The following is a 26,877-nucleotide window of genomic DNA, read 5'->3' on the forward strand; positions in this document are numbered from 1 at the left end:
TTCTTTGGTCAGCCTAGTGTCTTCTTTCAGAGGAAGGGGGTAAATCAATGAATTTCAAAGGCAATTTGTGTTTATCCATCTAACAAGCCTTGCCCATACATGCTGTTTAGATCTCATCAGGCCTACAGGATTTGGTCTGTTGTAGATATTGCCCATCAATTATGTTGTATCCTCAAATCCCTAGTGATCTCATCTTGTACCAGACCATAGATCTTCTGAGAAGATTATTTAAGTCTTTTTCCAGACACTCAAAGTTCTGCAACCTTGTAGCCCCATGGGTTGGACCATTGTTTTGTACAGTTGGAGTTTGAAATTTCTCCTCAGACTCAGCAATTTAAAAAACTGGGCCAGACTAAAGTACAATTGGTTTGATACCTGGATCCTCATTTTGATTTCTGCCTCACAAGATGTGTCCTCTGTAAAGATTATCTTCAAATATTTAAAATTATGAACCCTTTTGCATTATCAGGTTCCAACTACTAGTGGCTGGGGTGCATTTCTTAAGCAAGCATGTGTTCTGTTTATCACTCAAGTGCTTGGTCTTCAATCCATTCACAAGGACACCAAGCTTGGTTACTGTCTTTCACACTGTCATTCATCTACATCAGTTCTTCCTTAGAGTTGAACAACAGGGCCACATTGTCAGCAAGTGCAAGATGTGTGACTTTCTTACCTTCTATCTCAATCCCTTCAAAATTTTTATGGAAAACTTCCCTTGCTACCTTTTCAAGCATAAGGTTGAACAATATTGGTGACACATCATTTCCTTGTCTCAACCCTGTGTTAAAGTAAAAATATCTCTGTGACTTGGCTCCCAAGCTTCATTTTGCCTTTTGAATCAGTGAGTCAAACTCACAACAGGCTGGCAAGTTTCTTGGGTATTCCAAACCTGGTTAGGCAGTTCATTACGCTCTCCCGGTGAATGCTGTCATACACCTTAAAATCTATGAAGAGTACATGAAGACCATGAAGACCTTCATCATATTCCTACATCTTCCTGGTGAATTTCCACAGTGTATAAATGTCGACCAAAGTCATATGGCCCTTTCTGAAACCATCCAGATATTCATCAATCACTTCTTCTGTAAATGCCTGGATTCTATCCAATACACAGTTGGACAAAATCTTACAGTGGACATTCAGACAACAATGGCTCCCTAGTTGGTTCATTACATTTTGTCAATTTTCTTCTGTATAGTGCTGATGAACACAGTCTTCCAATCTTCTGGGTTCTCCTTTGCAATCCATATTCTCTTGATTAGTTGGCAATTACCCTTGTGGAGTCTCTCCCTTCCCCAGTTTGAATGACTTCTGCCTGGAACTTTTGTTCTCTTTCAGCTTCATTGTCAGTTTCTTTATTTTCTCCAGTGTAGGTGGTGGATATTCTAGATCTACATCAGGAGGTTGGAATTCATCACAGTTGAGGAGCTCCCTGGAATACAGTTTTCATCCCTCAGGAATGTTGAATTTATTTGTAAGTATGGTCCCATTATCTTGACAAACTTTTGGTGCTTCTGGAATCCCTTCTTAAAGAAGTTAACTTCACGGTCCATCTTTTGAATGTCTTTTCCAAGAAACCTTGTTGAGCCTCATCTATCATTTCTTAGACATACATCTGTTTACCCTCCTCAGGGTTGCAATGATAGTTCTCCATGCTTCTCCAAACTGTGCTTCGCCTTGTGTAAAATCTGTGCCTCATAGCCAGCTCTCCTTGGCTTCTGTTCTCTTGGCTAATACCTGAATGCATTTATCCTGAAACAAAATCTTCTTGCTGCTGATCTGCTTCTTGATGGCCGCATCAGACACATACTTTACTAAATCTTTGACTTTTTTCAATACTTTTTCTGAGATCTTTTGTAGACACTCTTCCTGCAGGATTTCAAAGTGATTGCAGAGGTGGGTCTGAAATTCAGCTTTCTGTGCAATGTCTTTGATTATATCCACAGTAGTGTACTGATTTCTTAAGACTGCTTCTGATTCTTGGCTTTCAGTTGTATTTGCAGTCAGCTTTTTGCTAGGAAATTTTTCCTTCCACACTACGCACCCCATGCTGTCTTTACATCCATCACATAGTTCTTTGCTTTGATGTCAATTGTAATGTGATATATCTAATAATCTGTTATACCTTCTGGTAACGCCCAAGTTCCTTTGTGTATAACTTTCTTTAGAAATTTGTGCTGTTGATGCACATATCTTTCAGTGTTGCAAAGGCGATGAACCTGATGCCATTGTCATTGCTGAGTTCATATTTATTTGGCATTTATTAATAGAAAACTAGTCAAAAATGCTAAACTTGGACAAACAGGAAATTTACTGAATGGAGACAGTATTGGTTGAGATTCAAACCAACCAGAGGGCTATGAAAGTTCTCATGAATTTACTAAGGGGTTTTTATTGTAATATTGGTGTAAAGAGAACCAAACAGTTTTTACAAGTGTACTTAATTTCAATATGCAGATAGAGAGATCTATGAAGGAATATAACAAAAATTTCACTCAATGCTTATAAGTATATGGTGTTTGTTCTTTCGGACATGTCCACTATGAATGTAGTGTGTGGACATACAAGGTATTAATATAATTCTAATTTCAAAATTTAACTCCGTGATTGGAAGTATTTGGATCAACCAATTGACGATAGAGCTATGGTTGATACATTCATGGAGAAACTGCCAGTTCATAAAACATCTAATACATTGGGCAGTAAGAGTATATTGATACTTTTTGAGGACAGTACGTGAATTTGACAGATGGTACATAGATAGTTGTTGACATGATTTCAGATAAAATCAGGGGGTTCATAACAACAGGAAACAGATGAACACAATGGGGCTAAATGACTTAGGAGGCAGAGGCTGCAGAAGTAGTGGTTCTTTTCGTATAGTCAACCATCATGAAAGGAGGCACTGAAAAGAGAGAAACTAGTCACCACTTCAGTAAATGTCCATGGTGTAGCAGGTCAATGTGGAGAACCCAAATGTAGTGTGAATCAGTTCTTTAATAATTATAAAATGAGGCATTTAGTCCAAGTAGAAAAGAGTAGAGTAAGCTTGGTATTCTGAGTGTTGGATTAAGTTTCCAGGTGCTATTCTGCTACAAAGAGAACAACATTATAAAGTACTGAGCCTGGTAGGCACAGCAGCACTGGGCTGAACTTGCATTCAGGATGTCAGGGGTTATACTCCTGCTGACCATGCTGCATAGGTTTTCTATGGTTTGCATAACTGCTTAAAATAAATGCTGGAACAGTTCCCTTGAAGAGGGCATAGCTAACTTTCCAATATCCCTGGCCCAATTTGTTTTCAGATGGGATCTTCTCTGGGTAAAACATAATTTTTCCTTCCTTTAGCCAGACTTGTTTCAGTAAATTTACAGTATCATCAGTGACTATTATTTTCTTTCTATTAAACAACAGGAAAAATGCTCTTTACTACCTTCACATATAAAAATCTGATATTCAAAGAATGTATTTACAAATTTGAAAACAGGCAAGATTTTTTTTATACTGGATGAACTTAATAAAATTGCAAGGACAGACTTCTTATTGGAAATGGAGGAAAAAATGTCCTATGAATGTGTGTTTTCCTTGTGTGTTGCAGGCCGTGTGATTGATGCAGCGGGGGTATTCATGTCAGGAACAAGCCAGGATGGTGTTTGTATATGGCCAAGCAGACGGAAACAGTTGAGAAGCAGCACCCAATCCTCCAAATCTGATGCACGCACATTCAACTGCCTCCCTGCACATTTGTCTGTCTGAAAGGATCCAGGATCACAAAAACAGCCAAAAAGGGCTTGAAGTATTGTGTGATGTGGTTGGTCTCAGTGAGGGTACTTGTTCTGGTACAGATGTTATAATGATGCAAGTATCCTTACAACCCAATAGATAGTTCCAGACCATGCAAATAAATCATCATTATAACTTTATTAATCAAGATCATTCACCAAGCAGCAGAGGATGCTGAAATGTAGCAGGCAGCAAGGCGACAGTGAGCACCTAGCGTTGTCATCTGGCATCTCGTGGCTGAAGTATAGAACTAAACAAAATGAATAGAAGTGGCTGAAGGGTGCTGCCACCTAAAGAAAAGAGTGTGATCTAAACACTGACAACTATGTAGAAACATTATTTTTTAAGTAATCAGGTGTCTAAAGCATAATATGTTTTGTAAAAGAGTTTTCCATATTTAAATATACTGTGACTATGTTAACAATTATGTAAGTGTTCATGGCGTTAATATGAAGTTAAGAAGATGAGGGGAACCACCACCTATGAATTGGCGGCAAGAAAGTTTACTGCTGCTTTTGCCTATGAGGACAGTCTTCGTATAGTTTGAGTACTGGTTTATAAGAACGAAAATGGGCTTTTATGAACAACATCTTGGATTAATGAGTTAAAAGTAGCTATTGACACCACTACGGTGAATTTTGAGCAGCAGAATTACGAGTAAGAAGAAGTGGCTAATGTAATCCGCCAATTTGGAAAAAGTGTATACTCGCTTGCTGCACATACTGTGCAACTTCAAGAAATGTTGTACTAGCCTAGGATAGTAACAATAAATACTACAATGTTGGAGTCACTATTATTTGCTGCAATTTATTCTTCATGTAGCATTTCTCATTCGGGGTGATAAACTGTGCTCACCACCAAATAAAAGACTCAAGTATAATTTCATTTGTGAACTTTAGTGTATCATTTACCATGGGATAGGAATCCATGTTGTGAAAACCATGATCACTGACAAAATATAAAAGTTAAGTAATATATTTTTCTGTCTTTTATACAAAGCAAATGGCTTTAACAGTTTCCTTATTTCATTAGAAGTTCTTAGGCTATCAATAATTGTTCCCTAAACTGTATACTTATAGCAGAATATTTTTCAGATACATTAGCCACTTGAATGTGAGTGGGGAATACATGGAACAAAATAGTAAGATAAGTGAATGATGTTTACCAGCTAAAATCACCAGAACATGCTGCATGAATAGGATGCTTTGTAGCAGATGAAGACAACAAAATGTACAGTGAATATTTTTGTATTAAGAAAAATAATTACTGTGGTGGATACTGAATCTACATACATAATTTTATGAAAGGTTTGAAACTAACATAAGCAAATTATGTCAAAGAGATTCATAAGTTTATATCTAACAGTTGTACACTTTTCAAAATTTACAGCCTCAGTGGCTAAACATCCTCTGTGCTTATTAGGTTTTTACACTATGTGATCAAAAGTATCTGGACACCTGGCTCAAAATGACTTACAAGTTCATGGTGCCCTCCATCAGTAATTCTGGAATTCAATAGGGTGTTGGCCCACCCTTAGCCATGATGACAGCTTCCACTCCCACAGGCATATATTCAGTCAGGTACTGGAAGGTTTCTTGGGGAATGGCAGACCATTCTTCATGCTGCACTGAGGAGAGGTATTGGTGTTGGTCGGTGAGGCCTGGCATGAAGTCAGCATTCCAAAACATCCTAAAGGTGTTCTATAGAATTCAGGTCTGGATTCTGTGCAGGCCAGTCCATTACAGGGATGTTATTGTCAGGTAACCACTCCACCACAGGCCGTGAATTATGAACTGTTGCTCGATTGTGTGAAAGATGCAATTGCCATCCATGAATTGCTCTTCAACAGTGGGAAGCAAGAAGGTGCTTAAAACATCAATGTAATCCTGTGCTGTGATAATGCCACACAAAACAACAAGAGGTGCAAGCCCCCCTCCATGAAAAGCATGACACACCATAACACCATTGCCTCTGAATTTTACTGTTGGCAGTACACACATTGGCATATGATGTTCACCGGGCATTCGCCATACCCACACACTACCACTGGAGTGCTACATTGTGTACTGTGATTCATCACTCCACAACATTTTTCCACTGTTCAATCATCCAATGTGTATGCTTCTTACACCAATTGAGGTGTTGTTTGGCATTTACCGGCGTGATGTGTGGCTTATGAGCAGCCGCTCGACCATGAAATCCAAGTTTTCTCATTTCCCACCTAACTGTCATAGTACTTACAGTGGATCCTGATGCAGTTTGGAATTCGTGTGTGACGATCTGGATAGATGTTTGCCTATTACACATTACAACCCTCTTCAACTTGGTGGTCTCTGTCAGCCAACAGATGAGATCGGCCTGTACGCTATTGTGTTGTACATGTCCCTTCATGTTTCCCAATCACCTGACCATGTTCGAAGTCTGTGAGCTCCACAGAGTCCCCATTCCGCTCTCTCATGAGGTCTAATGACTACTGAGGTCACTGATATGGAATACCTGGCAATAGGTGGCAGCACAATGCACCTAATATGAAAAATTTATGTTTTGGGGGGTGTCCAGATACATTGGATCACATAGTGGATATTACATTAATTCTGCAGTGTACGTTTGCATGATTAATGTATTTTAGCATCAAACATATGTTTTGATACTTATGTCAGTGCTGAAATCTTCATTGGATGGTTTTATGTCTGTTACCCATCCATATTAGTCACCAAACAGGTAAATGTCATCATATTAAAGTTGGTTACAAGTAGTTGTGCATACATCTTTATGGTATTGACTTTACAACAGTAATTCCTTTTGCAACAATTATTTTAAACTGGTAGAGTGCTTGCCTTGATATTGGTAGAGTGATGAACTCCAGTTGTATACTGAGTACTATACTACACCTGGTTGTCCCCCACATTTATGAATGAATCCGAATGCCACTCACAGACAATTTTAATAGCAAAAAATTATCCACACTAGGATAAAACTGGATGGGGCATCGCATCATACTCCTTTTGACCATTTCCATCTGCTTGGCTGTATACAAACACCATTACGGCTTGTTCCAAACATGAATATCGGACATTCTGCTGCCTACAGTTCACTGTGTCAATTTCACAGACCCCAAAACACAAGGAACACACAGCACATGGTCACAGTAACTTTCATTCGTCAGTACCACCTACCGTGGCAATGATGCATTTCCAGACACATGGTCATGGGAGCTCATTATCACATCTTGTGGTTTTTCATACTTTGCATTACATTTGTTTTCCTTTTACAGTTTGTCATCTGCAGCCATCTAGAACTTGTTGTAGAATACTTATTTACATTGAAAATTTAAGACTGGGGATGTTATCGTTCGACATAACTTGCTGTCAGAAGCGATAGTCCTGAACGGTACTGGTAGAATTGTTGGGGGAGTGGCCAAACATTGTGATCTGGAGACACCAGTCTGTCCAGTCCATTTTCAGCACATCATCACAAGCATCACAGAGATGCAATCACTGCCCCTGTTCACTATATTTTCATGCACCCTTATTTCTATCATGTGGAACCACTGAGGTCCTGCTCTGCACTAATTATGGCCTTCCTGAACCAATCAATGACATATTCTAATGAGATATTGGCCAATATGAATAGCAATATCACAGAATAATAAATTACAGCCTCAATAGTCAAATTCTGTCACAAGATAGTATGTGTTTCTCCTTCTATGATGCAGCCTAACATAATCTTCTCACAAACAAACAACACTGAGATGTAATTTTTGAATGAGAAACCCATAGCATAGTCTTATATATAACACAGATGGTGTCACTCCTACCAACTTTGAACAGCTGCACTGCAATGGTAATTATTTGCATATCTAAGCATTTTGTACACTTCATGCTAGTTTGACTTCTGTTGCACGCTGCCTTCATGTCTAAACAATTTTAATGGCCAGCAGTGTACACAACATTGAGTAAATAATTTCCTTAATAAATGAAAATCACATAAATTAATAAGTTTAGTATGTGGAGTACACAAATTTGCAATCAGTAAGTTCTCTTCATAGTAACTATCAAGGCTAAAATGTTTTTTTTTTTCTTTTTTTTAAAGTCAAGTTTAAAATACTCCGAACCACATGTTTCAGTTGCACAATGTATAAAAACTCAAATCTAAATCAGCAGTTCCCAAACTGCAACCTTCAGAACCTTAAGTCTCTTATAAATAAAGGAAAAGTAACTTATCTACTTAGCTGGTAGTGGAAAGCAAATTTTCTGAATTAGCCTACAGAACCTTAGGGTTTCTATAAAGAACGAAGAAGCAACTTATCCACTCATCTGGTACTGGAAAGTAATATTCAACACATTTATGACTTCCCCAGACTAATATTCAAGAATACTGTTGATTCTTAACAATCATTAAAAGTAAAGAGTGGTATGGTGCAAGTGATCAATCAGAGGTTTTATTGCTGTAGATTGGGAACCAGTGATTTAGATTATTGCTCAAGAGCTATACAGGGCATCAATAACTTGACTATCACAGAACAGACCCTTTACATAAAGAAAAATCATGCAACATGCAGCAGAACCAAAGGCTAAACTGCAAAAATAGGTGCCACTCAGCAGGCAAACAATGGAAAAAAGCGTGGCAAATGTGGCTATACAAAAATGCAAAAACTCACATTGCCCTGTTCTATCTCACTATCAGAAACAGTACTACGGAACGAAGCTTGGTGACCGGCCCTTTGTCTTGTGAATGCCGGGTTTGTGATGATACTGCCAGCATCGGATGCATTGCAAGAAGCCACACCCTCAGTTGAGCCATGTAAAGTGTTCTCAGTCCCACCCTAAAAAACAAAAGAACAAAAGAAAACGGAAGTTTTGAAGAAAGTAACAAAAGAAATAGCACAAAAAGCAATAAACTTCACAAGTTCATCTGGAGGCCCTACTTTTCACATCCCATCAAATATTATAGAAAACTTGAATACTATTCTTGATATAAAGCATAGCTCACTGCCCAGGATTTCTTCACTAAAATATATACAAGGTAGGAAACATTCCATAAGGTTTGAAAATTTGCACACTATTTATACAGTCAGTTCATTGTTGTTTGAACAGTACCTCATTTGTAACTTAACTTCACTGCAGTCTGGGTATTTGAAGCTCTTTTCTCAGTAGCTAATCTTTTTTTACCAGCATTTAGATCACACAAATTGACAGAATTCTTTCTTGACATTACTTTGTTGAATAAATTTATTTTGGATTTCCCACACCCAACATTTCAAAATATTTACACATAAAACAGAACTAAACATTTACGTTCCTAGCTTTCGGAACAAATGTTCCTTCATCGGGGAGGAGAGAGGGGAAAGAAAGGGAAGAAGGGAAAGGAGATTCAGTTACTCACAACCCAGGTTATGAAGCAACAGGGAAAGGAAAATAGGGAGGGTAGCAAGGATGGAGGCATGGTTGTCAGAGGGAAGCCAAAGATATTCTACTGTAAGTACTGTGCCAGCTTCAAACCAAAGAGGATGCATACAGAAGTAAAGAGGTATATAGTATAAAGATAAACACAACTATGTAGGATGAAAAGATGCGTGAATGGCTAAAGAGGAAAGGGAAAGAGGAGAAGACTGAAGAGTGAATGGGAGTGAGGTTGTTTAACGTAGGTTCAGTCCAGGGGGATGGCGGGATGAAAGGATGTGTTGGAGTGCAAGTTCCCATCTCCGCAGTTCAGAGGGACTGGTGTTGGGTGGGAGAAGCCAAATGGCACATATGGTGTAGCAGGTTCCTAGAATTATGCTGGAGGGCATGCTCCGCTGCTGGGTATTGGGCATCTCCTAGGCGGACAGTTCGTCTGTGTCCGTTCATGCGCTCAGCCAGTTTAGTTGTTGTCATGCCGATGTAAAAGGCTGTGCAGTGCAGGCATGTCAGCTGATAAATGACATGTGTAGTTTCACACGTAGCCCTGCCTTGAATTGTATATGTTTTACCAGTAGCGGGGCTGGAGTAGGTGGTTGTGGGGGGATGCATGGGGCAGGTTTTGCAGCGGGGTCGGTTTCAGGGGTAGGAACCGCTGGGTAGAGAAGGTAGTCTGGGAATATTGTAGGGTTTAACAAGGATGTTACGGAGGTTAGGGGGGCGACGAAAGGCAACTCTGGGTGGTGTGGGGAGAATTTTGTCAAGGGATGATCTCATTTCAGGGGTTGACTTGAGAAAGTCATATCCCTGGCAGAGTAATTTGTTGATGTTTTCGAGGCCAGGATAATATTGGGTGACAAGGGGGATGCTTCTGTGTGGTCTGGGGGTAGGAACATTGTTGTTGGATGGGGAGGAATGTATTGCTTGGGAAATCTGTTTGTGGACAAGGTCTGCAGGATAGTTGCGGGAGAGGAAAGCACTGGTCAGGTTATTGGTGTAATTGTTGAGGGATTTGTCACTGGAGCAGATATGTTTGCCACGAATACCTAGGCTGTAGGGAAGGGAGCGTTTGATGTGGAAAGGATGGCAGCTATCAAAGTGAAGCTACTGTTGTTTGTTTGTGGGTTTGATATGGACAGAGGCGTGGATGTGAGCTTCAACAAGATGAAGGTCAACATCCAGGAAGGTGGCTTGGGTTTTGGAGAAGGACCAGGTGAAATTCAGATTCGAAAAGGAGTTGAGGTTATGGAGGAAATTAAGGAGTGTTTCTTCACCATGAGTCCAGACCACAAAGATGTCATCTATAAACCTATACCAGGCCAGGGGAAGCAGCTGTTGGGTCTTCAGGAAAGCCTCCTCCATGCGGCCCATGAAGAGGTTGGCATAGGACGGAGCCATCCTGGTTCCCATGGCCGTTCCCCTGATTTGTTTGTAGGTCTGGCCTTCAAAAGTGAAGTAATTATGGGTGAGGATGAAGTTGGTAAGTGTGATAAGGAACGAGGTTTTTGGAAGATCTTCGGGTGGGCGTTGGGAGAGGTAGTGCTCAAGGGCAGAGAGACCATGGGTACGTGGGATGTTTATGTAAAGGGATGTAGCATCTATGGTGACAAGAAAGGTTTCAGGTGGGAGAGGAGTGGGAATGGATTTGAGGCATTCTAGGAAGTGATTTGTGTCTTTGATGTAGGATGGGAGTCTGCGGGTGATAGGTTGTAGGTGCTGGTCTACCAGAGCTTTGATACGTTCGGTTGGGGCTTTGAAGCCTGCTAGAATGGGACGGCCAGGATGGTTCTCTTTGTGGATTTTGGGTAATAGGTAGAAGGTAGGGGTACGTGGCTCAGGTGGAGTGAGTAAGTCTATGGAAGCCGTTGTGAGGCCTTGTGAGGGACCTTGGATTTTTAGGATTTTTTGCAGCTCAGTCTGGATGGAGGGAATGGGATCCTGGGTAACAGCTTTGTAGGTTGAGGTGTCGGAGAGTTGACGCAGTCCTTCTGCCACATACTCCACACGGTCAAGTACGACAGTTGTGGAGCCTTTATCTGCCGGGAGGATGACAATAGAGCGGTCTATTTTCAGCTCCTTAATGGCACGGGATTCAGCTGGGGTGATGTTGGGGGTTGTCGAGATGTTCTTCAAGAAGGACTGGGAGGCAACATTGGATGTGAGGAATTCCTGAAATGTCTGCAAGGGATGGTTTTGGGGGAGGGGAGGAGGATCCCTTTGAGAAGACAGTCGGAACTGTTCTAGACAGGGTTCAACACTGGGTCTAGTATTTGGGGGCTGTGTTTGGGTAATGAAGTGATATTTCCAGTTGAGGTTCCGGGTGAATGAGAGGAGATCTTTAACCAGGGCAGTGTGGTTGAATTTAGGTGTGGGGCTAAAGGTTAAGCCTTTTGATAGAACAGATGTCTCTGGAGGAGAGAGGGATCTGGATGAGAGGTTTAGGACTGAATTGGGACTGGTGATATGTGGCATTTGACTGTGTTTATAGTTGAGATTTGGTCTGTGTGGGGTATGTGCTGGGATGCGGAGATTGAGTAGGGTGGCTAGGCTAGGTTTGTTGGCTATGAGGGGGGTTTGTTGAAGGTTCTGTTGTGGTTAGTGTTTGTGAGGGATAGGGAGAGGGACCCCACTTCTTAGGTGTTGCACTAGCACTGTGGATAGTTTTTTCAGGTGGTGTGTGGCATGGAACTCAAGTTTGCAGCTGGCTTCTAGGATGATGTTCCTGAGTGTGTTCTCCAAGCAAGGGTTTGAGAGGTGGTGGACTTTGAAGAGAGATAGGAGCTGTTCGGAGTGGTGGTTACATGAAGTAGTGTAGAGATTCGGGACAAGTTGGGTAAGGGCTAAGGATTGAAGGTTCTGGAAGTCCAGGAGAGACTGGTGGAAGGAAGAATTGCACCTGGAGACGGGAACTTTTAAGGTAAGCCCTTTAGGGGTAATTCCAAAGGTTAAGCAGGACCGGAGGAAAAGTATAGGGGATTGCAGTTTGGCTACGGTGAATGCATGTTTCTGGAATGAATGTAAATAACGTGGTACGGGATTAGGGTACATATTGGGTAACTGGTGGGTAGGGAAATTGAATAACTAAAGTTGAAATAGTAATCATAAGAAGGAATAAAACACGGAGGGAAGGACGAGAAGGAAGGAAATCGTGTTGGTAATGTTCAATACCAAAGGAAGACCACTAAATAAGAAAAATACGGAAAAAGTTGACCAGACCAAGCAAGTATGTCCAGAACAGCGGAAAAGAACACACGTTGCTCAAAAACAGAGATAGCGAGTGGCGAAAAAAGATCGCGCATGCCGCAAAAGCGATCGCGCAGCCGCAAAAAAGATTGCACGTGCCGCAAAAAAGATTGCGCGAGCCGCAAAAAAGATTGCGAGTGCAGCAAAAAAGATTGCGCATGCCGCAAAAAAGATTGCGGGTGGCGCAGAAATGTCCCAAAAAAAATTTTCTTGTGGCAGAGAAAGATAGCCAATGGCACAAAAATATCGCCACCAACAAGAAATCGACAGAAATGGATGATACTGGTAGGTGTGGAAGATATTGTTGGCAGTGATTGTTGGCTGGGAAACAGTGAATAACGAACGTTAAAACCATCCCTTGCAGACATTTCAGGAATTCCTCACATCCAGTGTTGCCTCCCAGTCCTTCTTGAAGAACATCCCGACAACCCCCAACATCATCCCAGCTGAATCCCGTGCCATTAAGGAGCTGAAAATAGACCGCTCTATTGTCATCCTCCCGGCAGATAAAGGCTCCACAACTGTCGTACTTGACCATGTGGAGTATGTGGCAGAAGGACTGCGTCAACTCTCTGACACATCAACCTACAAAGCTGTTACCCAGGACCCCATTCCCTCCATCCAGACTGAGCTGCAAAAAATCCTAAAAATCCAAGGTCCCTCACAAGGCCTCACAACGGCTTCCATAGACTTACTCACTCCACCTGAGCCACGTACCCCTACCTTCTACCTATTAACCAAAATCCACAAAGAGAACCATCCTGGCCGTCCCATTCTAGCAGGCTTCAAAGCCCCAACCGAACGTATCCCAGCTCTGGTAGACCAGCACCTACAACCTATCACCCGCAGACTCCCATCCTACATCAAAGAAACAAATCACTTCCTAGAATGCCTCAAATCCATTCCCACTCCTCTCCCACCTGAAACCTTTCTTGTCACCATAGATGCTACATCCCTTTACACAAACATCCCACGTACCCATGGTCTCTCTGCCCTTGAGCACTACCTCTCCCAACACCCACCCGAAGATCTTCCAAAAACCTCGTTCCTTATCACACTTACCAACTTCATCCTCACCCATAATTACTTCACTTTTGAAGGCCAGACCTACAAACAAATCAGGGGAACGGCCATGGGAACCAGGATGGCTCCGTCCTATGCCAAACTCTTCATGGGCCGCATGGAGGAGGCTTTCTTGAAGACCCAACAGCTGCTTCCCCAGGCCTGGTATAGGTTTATAGATGACATCTTTGTGGTCTGGACTCATGGTGAAGAAACACTCCTTAATTTCCTCCATAACCTCAACTCCTTTTCGAATCTGAATTTCACCTGGTCCTTCTCCAAAACCCAAGCCACCTTCCTGGATGTTGACCTTCATCTTGTTGAAGCTCACATCCACACCTCTGTCCATATCAAACCCACAAACAAACAACAGTACCTTCACTTTGATAGCTGCCATCCTTTCCACATCAAACACTCCCTTCCCTACAGCCTAGGTATTCGTGGCAAACGTATCTGCTCCAGTGACGAATCCCTCAACAATTACACCAATAACCTGACCAGTGCTTTCCTCTCCCGCAACTATCCTGCAGACCTTGTCCACAAACAGATTTCCCGAGCAATACATTCCTCCCCATCCAACAACAATGTTCCTACCCCCAGACCACACAGAAGCATCCCCCATGTCACCCAATATTATCCTGGCCTCGAAAACATCAACAAATTACTCTGCCAGGGATATGGCTTTCTCAAGTCAACCCCTGAAATGAGATCATCCCTTGACAAAATTCTCCCCACACCACCCAGAGTTGCCTTTTGTCGCCCCCCTAACCTCCATAACATCCTTGTTAAACCCTACAATATTCCCAGACTACCTTCTCTACCCAGCGGTTCCTACCCCTGAAACCGACCCCGCTGCAAAACCTGCCCCATGCATCCCCCCACAACCACCTACTCCAGCCCCGCTACTGATAAAACATACACAGTTCAAGGCAGGGCTACGTGTGAAACTACACATGTCATTTATCAGCTGACATGCCTGCACTGCACAGCCTTTTACATCGGCATGACAACAACTAAACTGGCTGAGCGCATGAACGGACACAGACGAACTGTCCGCCTAGGAGATGCCCAATACCCAGCAGTGGAGCATGCCCTCCAGCATAATTCTAGGAACCTGCTACACCGTATGTGCCATTTGGCTTCTCCCACCCAACACCAGTCCCTCTGAACTGCGGAGATGGGAACTTGCACTCCAACACATCCTTTCATCCCGCCATCCCCCTGGACTGAACCTACGTTAAACAACCTCACTCCCATTCACTCTTCAGTCTTCTCCTCTTTCCCTTTCCTCTTTAGCCATTCACGCATCTTTTCATCCTACATAGTTGTGTTTATCTTTATACTATATACCTCTTTACTTCTGTATGCATCCTCTTTGGTTTGAAGCTGGCACAGTACTTACAGTAGAATATCTTTGGCTTCCCTCTGACAACCATGCCTCCATCCTTGCTACCCTCCCTATTTTCCTTTCCCTGTTGCTTCATAACCTGGGTTGTGAGTAACTGAATCTCCTTTCCCTTCTTCCCTTTCTTTCCCCTCTCTCCTCCCCAATGAAGGAACATTTGTTCCGAAAGCTAGGAACGTAAATTTTCAGTTCTGTTTTATGTGTATCTATCGGCTGTACTGAGCTCAGGTAAGTACTGGCCAGCCCCTCTATCTCTTTGTTAGTATTTGTTTCACATCTTTATATGAGATTTTCCGTTAATCATTTATTTCAAAATATTTCTCATATAGTCATATCTGTTATAAAAGGAATGGCTTCAAAACGACGAAGTAGATTAATATTGTCATTATACCATTCCATTTAGGAATGTGTTCCTCAAAGCTTTCATTATGGTGGCTTAAAACATGCTATATTAGTCATTTTTATGCAGAAAAATTGTAAAATTTTTGTGGGCTGTTTGAATTTGGTTTTCAGCTACAAATTGCTTTCCATAGGTTTGAGCTATTGTGACTTTTTGTGATTCCAGTGTTCTGAATAGCTCAAAGTGTGAAATTCAGTAGGCAAGATAGTATTTTAATGGCAAATATTTCTGATATAACAAAGCTTAATATGATGATCTCATCTATGTTGATGAGAATCTCCAGCATGACACTAACTATTTCTCATAGTCCTTAGACAGTTATTAAGTTGCTTATGGACATTGTTATATCATTTCACTCCAGATCAATCATATGAAATCGTGCAGATCATATACAATCACATTAATAATTTCCAACTGTATCTGTGTAACATAAATCTATATAAATAATTTTCAGCTGAGGGTATGCTTTATTAATTATCATGGTACCTTGTTATTTAATTTTTGTTTGCCACTGTGAGTCACAATGGAGATGTAATGTGAATTAGCTGGTAGAGGTAAGAACTCGACAACTGTGCTTTGGTCACCAAATAGTGCACTTTCTCTTTGAATTGCAGTGCATTTACACCAGATACCAATACACAAATATCAGGGATGACAACCATTTATTTCTTTTTTTATTGTAGTGTTGTCACATAACAGGGATATCCAAGCATTATGAAGCAAATTTTCAGTAATTATGTGTTCTAATAATAAAAACAAATGTATGGTATTTTCCTGTAAATTGCTGTTTACTCATCCATTGATGTATTTCCTGACATAATAAACTTGCTTGTTGATGTCTCATTGTTGTTGTTGTTGTGGTCTTCAGTCCTGAGACTGGTTTGATGCAGCTCTCCATGCTACTCTATCCTGTGCAAGCTTTTTCATCTCCCAGTACCTACTGCAACCTACATCCTTCTGAATCTGCTTAGTGTATTCATCTCTTGGTCTCCCTCTACGATTTTTACCCTCCACGCTGCCCTCCAATACTAAATTGGTGATCCCTTGATGCCTCAGAACATGTCCTACCAACCGATCCCTTCTTCTGGTCAAGTTGTGCCACAAACTTCTCTTCTCCCCAATTCTATTCAATACTTCCTCATTAGTTATGTGATCTACCCATCTAATCTTCAGCATTCTTCTGTAGCACCACATTTCTAAAGCTTCTATTCTCTTCTTGTCCAAACTATTTATCGTCCATGTTTCACTTCCATACATGGCTACACTCCATACAAATACTTTCAGAAATGACTTCCTGACACTTAAATCAATACTGGATGTTAACAAATTTCTCTTCTTCAGAAACGCTTTCCTTGCCATTGCCAGCCTACATTTTATATCCTCTCTACTTCGACCATCATCAGTTATTTTGCTCCCCAAATAGCAAAACTCCTTTACTACCTTAAGTGCCTCATTTCCTAATCTAATTCCCTCAGCATCACCCGACTTAATTAGACTACATTCCATTATCCTTGTTTTGCTTTTGTTGATGTTCATCTTATATCCTCCTTTCAAGACACTGTCCATTCCATTCAACTGCTCTTCCAAGTCTTTTGCTGTCTCTGACAGTATTACAATGTCATCGGCGAACCTCAAAGTTTTTATTTCTTCTCCATGAATTTTAATACCTACTCCGAATTTTTCTTTTGTTTCCTTTACTGCTTGCTCAATATACAGATTGAACAACATCGGGGAGAGGCTACAACCCTGTCTTACTCCCTTCCCAACCACTGCTTCCCTTTCATGTCCCTCGACTCTTATAACTGCCATCTGGTTTCTGTACAAATTGTAAATAGCCTTTCACTCCCTGTATTTTACCCCTGCCACCTTTAGAATTTGAAAGAGAGTATTCCAGTCAACATTGTCAAAAGCTTTCTCTAAGTCTACAAATGCTAGAAACGTAGGTTTGCCTTTCCTTAATCTTTCTTCTAAGATAAGCTCTTGTGTATTGCACATTTACTGTTGAATTTGTTACCAAAATAGGTTTACCATGTAAAAATGTTCATAATATGCAGTGTTCCGTGGGATTCAAAGATCTTAAAATCATCTAAAAAAAAACTACCCACTGCAATTTTCTGATAAGGTTTTTTCCTTTAAAATTTATTAATACTGAAAGTAAATTGACAAAAGAACTAAAATTAGAAAAATTGTTTCACAAACTGTAAAACTGTGTTAAGCTTACAGAGACTCATAGTGAAATATATGGAACAGTACCCCAATAATAAAGCACAAAATAAGTATAATGTATTAATACAGAAATGGACAGCATAAAATAATCACACAGCATGCATGCAGAAACTTGGCTTCATACTCATTGTTTATCTGGAATTAAGATTGAGACAACAATCAAATAAATAAAATTGTTCTTTCAACATAGGCCAGCCAGCTGTTGTCATTCCAAAACTCTATATACCTGCTTCATTTCGAAACAATTAAAAACCACACAAAACATGAATCATGCTTTACACTGAGTTTACAAAATTAATAATGTCTATATAAGATTATTTAATGCCTGAATAAGAAACTTCACAAGAAATCAAATATTACAAACTAAAAAACCAATTGAAGACATAAGAACACAATAAACACAACGATTTGTGAATCTCTGATATTGACATTAGGAAAACTTGAATGATTAACAGATATTCAACATAAGTGTTCCAAGTTTTACTTTCAGACACACCATGTACTCAACACTAATCCATTCAAGTTCCTGACAATTTTACTGAATTACTGGGATATGTGACACATGACACAAATAAAAGGACTGAATGGATAGGCATAATAATCTATTCTTAAAGATAAAAAGGAGATTATAAGATGAATATTTACAATACTGTAGCTTTATAATTTCTACTACAGCTTGAAAAGATAAGGGGTGGGTGAATCTACACAATGGGAAGGAAAGTATGAATACACTAGATTACAAATATATATATTTTGAAACATAAGCACAGAAATTTTTGAAGGGTGGAAAGTAAGAAATATTTGTAAGGATAGTCCATAAAAAAATGTAAATTCATTTATTTTTTGCCTACCAATGGACAGATGTAATATGCTACAAATTTATTGCTAATATTAACACATGAAAGTTAAGACCAGTGTCTAAAAGTCTCTACTTTTTAATTTCATGCATCTGCTTTTGGAACATTCTTCAATGCCACACAATACTTGTCAAACACTGAACTTTTGTGGAGCTCAAACATTTGGCAGGAACTTTATAGGTTTCTATTGGAATTTCTTGACTACATTTTAGTCAATCAAGAACATTCCTCTCCTACATAGATTCTTTGGCTTTAGCAACTGCTAACGGGATTTTTCCTTGCTTCGCAATAAGGAAGGTAAATTTTCATGTAATAACTTTTTCCTTTATTAAATCAAGAGCACATATCAATAAACAGAGCAGCAGAGTTTTATCAATACCAGAAACATGTGCAAAGTTTTTATGGGTAGTATACACCAAATAAGTGATTGTAACGGCTTTACATCAAATACAGAAAGAAAAAGGAAAGGAACTAAAAAATCATGCCTTTCATAAAACATAAGGGCAGCTATGATCTGTGTATACGATTACTGTATTATGTGGTATATAGTGTTCATCAAAGAAAGCAAATGAATTATGTGGGAAGCAAGCAATAATCCAAATCATAAACTCAGTTGAATTTTGCAGCTAAGTAATGCGGGTTTTGGGATGGTCTAGAGATGTAGTGGGAGAGTCACTTGCAGGAAAAGTGGAGATCAACATGCTCCTATAGTTCTGTGGATTTTTAAAACTATAAGTATGACAAAATTCAGAACAAGTTTCCTGCTCTCACTACACCATTGTACTTGTAACTTACCTCAGAGTCCATGGAGGTTAGTTTAGATAAAAGCAAATGCCGTTTCTGATTGAGCAAATCACGGAGCATATCAGTGGTAGACTGCCCATCACCACTTTCTTCTGTTCCTTGTTGAGGATCCTGAATCAACCGCACTGATGGAGGTGAATCTGTTTAAAGATCCAGTTCAATATTATTTTATGTGCATGACTTGTTGATGTGTCAGTCATGAACACATAAAGCAATATGACACATTTCAGGGTGTGGCATAAATATTACTGCAGTTGTTGTGTCTTCAAAACATATTGACAATTCACGTTTTAAATACTGTCAAAGCTGTCACATGTATTAAAAAAAGTTTATTCTCTGAACAACAGTAACTGCATTTTCATCTGGCATGTATGTAAACAAAAAGTAATGACTCGGACAACGTGAAATTTTTTTTTGATGTATCAAACATGTTGTTGTTATTATATTTCCATGTGTTTTAGCAGCATGAAAATAACCCTAGAGACACCAGGAGACAAATACTAGTTGCATAAACTAAGTACTGAAACAGAACACCAGAAAATGGCAGCTGAATCTTCTACAGCATCTCAAACCCAGAAAACTCACACAGGGTATTCAGTTTCTGTGTGCAACAAAATGATAGCTGGAACAGAACAACTCACTGGGAACAAAATGCCCAGTATAAAAGTTAATTAACATTCAAATAGTTCTTTTATGGACATTCTTTTTCACCTTGCTCTGCAACATTATTCCATACAGTACTTTAATCAGCAGCCTTTCAAAGACACCTACTTTGAAACTTCCTGGTAGATTAAAACTGTGTACTGGACCGAGACTCGAACTCGGGACCTTTGCCTTTTGCAGGCAAGTGCTCTATCAACTGAGCTGCCCAACCATGACTCACGCCCCACACACACAGCTTTAATTCCACCAGTACCTCGTCTCCTACCTTCCAAACTCCACAGAAGCTCTCCTCCTTTCTTCCAGGAGTGCTATTTCTGCAAGGTTCGCAGGAGAGCTTCTGTGAAGTTTGGAAGATAGGAGATGAGGTACTGGCGGAATTAAAGCTGTGAATACGGGATGTGAGTCATGCTTGGGTAGCTCAGTTGGTAGAGCACTTGCCCACGAAAGGCAAAGGTCCCGAGTTCAAGTCTCAATCCAGCACACAGTTTTCATCTGCCAGGAAGTTTCATATCAGTGCACACTCCGCTGTAGAGTGAAAATTTCATTCTAGAAACACCTACTTTTGCTTTTTTCTCTGAATGTCCTTCCCTGTAAACTATTTCCCACACAGAGCTGCCTATTAAATCAGCATTTCATGGCCAGAGATCAATTTATGGAGTTTTATAATAGTATGAGATGTAAGAAATCCTCAACATGCATGGCTGTGCCACCTTCAGCTCTGGTAAGTGTATGTTGTTTCCACCCCTAGCTGCCCTGTAAGATAAGAATGACTTACCCAATACTGTACCCCTCCCCCCTTTCCATTCCCACCCTACTTTCTCCATTTCCTCTCACATGTAATGTAAAATTATGATGAAAACTTTTCTTGTTTGTTTGTGGTGCACACTGAAGTCTGATTTAAAACTGGATTACTGTAGTAGGCATGGTCCTAAGCCCTGGTACCGCGCTACTTTACTAGTCTCTGTCCTATACAATTTCCTTCCTCCAATCTTTCAGTTGATTTACACAACCAATTAAATGGGTGATCTACATTTTAACATGTATTCTGAACCACAGTCGCTACACCACTTCACTAATCTTTTATTTGAAATCAATCGACAAAGATCACTATACCCATGTGGTTTTCCAGGACAATATTCTCTACAAATGCACTATTACATTTCTCATTTTTTTCTTATTTATGGTCCCAGATACAATTTATTGTGTGCCATGTAGTTGTTTTTTAGAAGTTCAAAATTAATAAGAACTGCCACAGAAACACATAAAATGAATATTTCAGGGAATTATATACCCTTCACATTCTATGAAATATACACCAATAATGAACAGAGTAGGGCAGAGCAACATGCTTATTTAAAAATTCAATTTAAATAAAAGCAAGGCAGGTTTATATTTAATTCTTTGAACAGCACCAAGTACAACATTTCAGTACTATCTGTCTGCACAATTTTAAAGATGATATCAAGCAGATGACGTCCATTATTCTCAATACATTGTGTTAATTGAACTCAGAAGTTTTCTTCAACTCTTTCCAGCATATCAAGGAGTATGTTGGTGACATCTTGATGAACGTTGTTCTTCATATGAGGAAGGGAACTAGGAATATTCCATGAAAAAGTCATTGTCACATGGGGCATGGAGCATGACTGTCACATGGAGCTAACCAGGTCACCACCTTGGCCGGTGCAGATCACCTCTCAAGAAGATGAGGTATCCTGGGAAGTAGTGTAGCAAAACAGTTCTCGAAACACACTCTGTGTGTGCTGAAGCACCATCCTGTTGAACCATATGCTGCCCACATCCAACTCATTGAGTGTTGGCAGCAAAAACTCCTGAATTATGTGGACTTAATGGTCAGAAGTCACCAAAACTGCACATCAATATTCTTCAAAAAAATCATGGACCAATTATTCCAAGTTGTAGTACTATATGTATAGTTAAACATTGTGAATTCCAGTAGCATATGTTATGCCTATTTACAGATCCCAGAAGATGGAAGTGAGACTCATCACTGAAGAGAACAAGTTCATTGTTAGGCATGCAAAAAAGCACCTGACATAGTTTCTCAAGCAACAAAATCTCATAGATTTAGTTGCTGCACCACAGCTAACTTGTAGGCATGAAATTTTAGTTCTTCATAAAGGATTCACCCTACAGAATGAGAAGACAACCCAACAGAAGCCACATGTTTGTTGGTAGAGCGCTGGAAGATCATAAAACAGAAACCCTTACTTACCCAATGTTCTGGGGGTGACCTGTGACCTTGCTGTTCATGGCATGGAAGCCCCCCCCCCTACGCATCGCCAGTTTCCCTGAAGTTGTTTACTCATGAAACATACAACTGCCAGCCAGGAACAAGACTCGAGGCATACCATTGAAATGAGTATGGGATGCTCATTGTATGGCAATGATAGAGTGACCATTACAAAAGTACACATCATCAGTGAATGTACATTACAGTTTTGTCTACTCCATGATACTAAGTGAAACACTGAATCTACAACTTCACACTCTGCCCTCTTGAATGTGCCTACCCCCCACCTTCTCAGAATGACCTTTGCTTCAGGGTGCCAAATTTAAATAGGCAAGTTGCTGTCCCCCATACTGTATTTATAAGTTTACAAACAGGTGCTTTCTTTTTTAAAATAGTGGGGCTCAGAATTATTGAGGAAACAGAATTCCATTCAAGAATGTGACAGTTACTGGTACACATGACACAAAGCTGCTAAGCACACAGTATTGTATAAACAAAATGAAACTATACATAAAGGTGTGGCCAGAGTGCTGTGATGTGTTGAAGTGAATCTGGTGCCACCGAAAAAGAATCTTGTCAGAAAAATAACTGAAATTCAAAAACCAGGGGCATCAAAATCCAAAAATTTAAATACATAACATCTAAAGCATCTGTGATCAGGCCTAGGGCTACACCATGAACACAATATTTCTAGACCTAGTTTTAGAATTATTCAGTACTTGTGATGGGGACAAGGAATGTTCCAGATATTTAAACAGCTGTGAGTACATTTCTTACTCTATTAGCATCACTGAACGTTACTTCCATTGCTTTTATGAAATATGTTTATGAAAAAGGTTGCTTAAATTCTTCTACATTTGCAATAACTTGCATAATCTTGTATGCGACAAACCAATGTGAATCACACACAAAGTAAACCCAATTACCAAAAGAACTTACTATAATTACATGTGTGCATCAAACAGACATATACTGGTACAACAATCATCCTAGGCAAAATACATTATCTTACTCCTCCTCCCCACCTTTCTAACCCTTCGATTTTCCTCCATTTCCTTTCCCACTTTCTTAATTCTTAATTGCACCACCAATTTCATTTCTCTTTGTCTTAATCAATTTTTACTTCTCATTCTATCCGTCTGTCACCTCTGAAGAGAAGTCACCACAATGCCAATGTAATATCTTTGATTTTCTCCTCTCTCTATCCTTCTCATCTTTGTCTCCCTTTGTTCCCAGAACAGTAGTTGTGACCTGCCCCTCCAATCTACATTTCTCCTCTCCTTCTCTCTTTCCTTCCCAAGGAAGCAAACAATTGTTCTGAAAGCTATGATAGTTCTTTGTAATTTTATGTGAGTTTGTCAGAAGTACTCAAAATTTCACTTTCTGAAGGTAAGGTAGGTCACCAATTCTGTCTTCCTGGGATTTTATGGTTTTCCCAAGTGAATTTTCCATTTGCTAAAAGTCTAAATAAGTTTGTTATTACAATAATGGAAATTCCAGGAAGAAAATGATAATCAATAATCAAGAATGAACCAAGGCCACATCTCACCTATAGTTAATAAACACAGATATTAAAACACTCCTACCTATGGATGCAGTGACATAGTCAATCTTTTCCACAGACTATAAATTGTATTTTTAAATCATTTCCACGCAGCATACATTCTATTTTGAAATCAACTACAGCTGAATGTTGACCGTTCTTCATTTTTGTTCATTATGCACTTCTAAACAAATACTTGATGAAATCTTCACTGAATGTAATGAAGAATGAGTAGCTGGATTCATGTTGAGTTGAATGAAATTGTGACTGCACCTATTTCAACAAGCAAGAATTTATTGACTCAGAAACCATTAAAAGTCAATAGGTGCTAAGAAAACATTACATGCCCGCCACTCTGTAGCAATTCTGGACATGGGGGCTGCCACATTGTCCTGCTGCAATTGCCCAAGTCCATCGGAATACACAATGGACATTAACAGATGCAAGTGATCAGACAGGATACTTATGTAGGTGTCACCTGTCAGAGTCTTATCCAGATATATCAGGGGTCCCACATCACTCCAACTACACATGCCCCACACCATTACAGAGCCTCCACCAACTTGAACAGTCCCTTGCTGACATGCAGGATCTCTGGATTCCATACCCACACACTTCCATCTGCTTGATACAATTTGAAACGAGACTTGTTCAGCCAGGCAACATGTTTCCAGCCATCAACAGTCCAATGTCAGTGTTGATGGGCAAGGTGTAAATCTTTGTGTCATCAAGGGTACACTAGTGGGCCTTTGGCTCCAAAAGCCAATATAGTTGATGTTTCATTGAATGGTTCACATGCTGACACTTGTTGATGGCTCAGCATTGAAATTTACAGCAATTTGTGGAAGGGTTGTGCTTCTGTCATGTTCTTTTCAGTCATCATTGGTCCTGTTCTTGCAGGATCTTCGACTGGAAGCATCAATGTTGGAAACTTGATATTTTAACAGATTCATGATATTCATGGTACATTTGTGAAATGGTGATTCAGGAAAATCCACATTTCATAGCTACCTTGGAGATGCTGTAGCCCATCACTTGTGTGCTGTACATTCAAACTCACTTAAGTCTTGATAACCTGCCTTTGTAGCAGCAGTAACAGATCTGACAACTGCACCAGACACTTGTTGTCTTATATAAACACTGCCAACCACAGGACTGTATTCTGCCTGTTTACATATCTCTGTGTTTGATTATGCATGCCTATGCCAGTTTCTTTGCCGCTTCAGAGTATATGTGCCTAAATGTGCCTTTCAACAGTTCTGCACTTCTACATTTCAGTGAGTTGCTTCCTATACTCCGTAAATTATTCACATTCTACCTGAATTGTCCATACAGTATATGATTCGTACATAACAATTAATATTGATAACAGCCATGGTAAAGCCCAACCTCAGATGTTCACTTTTAAAGCCAGAAATAAAAATGAATGATATTTAGGAGGTTGTAATCTGCATATAGGTTGTCTGTTAAATGAACTGACTTGGCCATCAGTTAGTGTACGAAGAGAACCATTTTATCATGTGGCACATCATAATGATAATGTGCATTTACTTCACACTGTCTCTACTGAAGCAAATGTTATTATGCCTAGGAATGAAACTGATATTTTGATGACATTATTCATCAAAAGTAGCCAAAAGTTTCATCAATTATTTTCCAGATTTACACAAAAGATAATCAATTTTTAACTGCTACATACTTACTACCTTTATTTTACTTAGTACCTGTTTACCATGAGTACTTTCTAACATTCACTGTTTATGGGTAATTTTTATCTAAATTAACATTAAAAACAGTCTTAGATTTCAGAAAGCTCTTTGTTGGCTCAAAAATTATGCATTTGATACAGGTAGGGCATCATCAGTTACTTCATGCAATCTGAGTTGTCATTTATAGCAGCACAGTGTAAGGCCACGCACAAAAAACTGTCAATATGGCCCCATAGCAAACTGCTGGTGTCCTATCCACACTCACACAGTGTATACACAGTGGATTACAAGAAATTTTATGATTGGAATCTGCTGTATGTTGGAGGTGTGTTGAGTAATTCAATTACACTAATTCAGTCAAGGGAATCTGATACAATTTTATTACTTTTTCATAGTCAGTACCATAGCAATGAATTTATTAAAAGAATGTGGCATTTTCCACTTTTTCTGTATTAATTAATTAAATGCCAACATCTTTATTACATTAATCAGATGCTTTTATTTGGTTAGGATAAATAGTTGTGGCGTCGATAGGTCACATCGACCACACAATTTACAATCTTTGGAACATGAACTGCTCTGACAAGCCGCCATGTTTAATTCAGTCTGCCTTTGTACTTCATGCAGGGTTCATGTGTATCAGTCTTTATGGTAAAATACATGTGTATATAGAAAACTTGGGAACTGTTTATTGCGTATATTACAATCCATATCCAGAATCCCATATTGGTGACCCCGGACAAAAAGATCTACGTCTTCCGCGACTGATCGTATAGAATCAACAGGTTTCATGTACGATGCCATAGTTACATCACCAAACATTCTTTACGAAGATTTGGTGGCCCACCTCTTACAACCAGCCAACACAATCCTCCGCTGTCAGTTATTTCGCAGCTAACGGACAATGATCTAGGATCTTCGAGGAGGATAACCTCTACTTTAGCAACTCCACAACAACCGAGTGTTATGCAGATACCTCAGACAATGGACTCAGGTTTTGTTACACCAGATTACGCACAAGAATAAATGAAAAGTGAAGTGGACGCTCTATTAAATAGTGTGACAATCGATTGCTTGTACAAAGTTCAAAGGGACCGAAATTCGCACACGTGCTCCTATCCTCTACGCACCACGACGTCAGTTACAGTAGTGCCGTGTGCGATGCCGCTATTTGTGCAAAACGCACATGCATTCAACTATTGCCAATCTACACCAGCCTCACCTTCTTTACAAATCAGTAACAGACATTTTTATGCCTCCAGTTTGCCAGAACAAACCACCGGATCGGCAGCCCAGTTTCGCGACCACGTGTGTACGAGTGCACTCAACATAGCCTCTTCACCCAGCAATGTAGTACTATGACAGTGCGACAGCCAACAGGTTTCACCAGTTTTTTATGATCCTACCACAAAGGGTGCATAACCAGAGTGCGCGGAAAACTCTCGTTGTTGCCACTTTAAGCTCCAGGCCACACCCCACCCCACAGGGGGCCTCGATTCTGACCACACAACCGCTCACTCCTTCTGCAG

At 39.9% G+C, this 26,877-nt stretch overlaps 1 protein-coding gene across 1 annotated transcript in view; it reads right to left on the reverse strand.

Moving 5' to 3' along the window:
- LOC126474447 (MAP kinase-activating death domain protein) overlaps positions 1–26,877 on the reverse strand; it is a 596,268-nt gene that overhangs the window by 230,257 nt on the left and 339,134 nt on the right. Inside the window, exons 27-28 of the mRNA XM_050101918.1 lie at positions 19,171–19,319; positions 8,444–8,608 (exon numbers count right to left, since the gene is read on the reverse strand). Coding sequence (XP_049957875.1) covers positions 8,444–8,608; positions 19,171–19,319 — 314 coding nt within the window. The remainder of the gene's footprint in view (positions 1–8,443; positions 8,609–19,170; positions 19,320–26,877) is intronic.

This window comes from Schistocerca serialis, chromosome 4 (assembly GCF_023864345.2).
Source record: "Schistocerca serialis cubense isolate TAMUIC-IGC-003099 chromosome 4, iqSchSeri2.2, whole genome shotgun sequence".
Lineage (NCBI taxonomy): Eukaryota > Metazoa > Arthropoda > Insecta > Orthoptera > Acrididae > Schistocerca > Schistocerca serialis.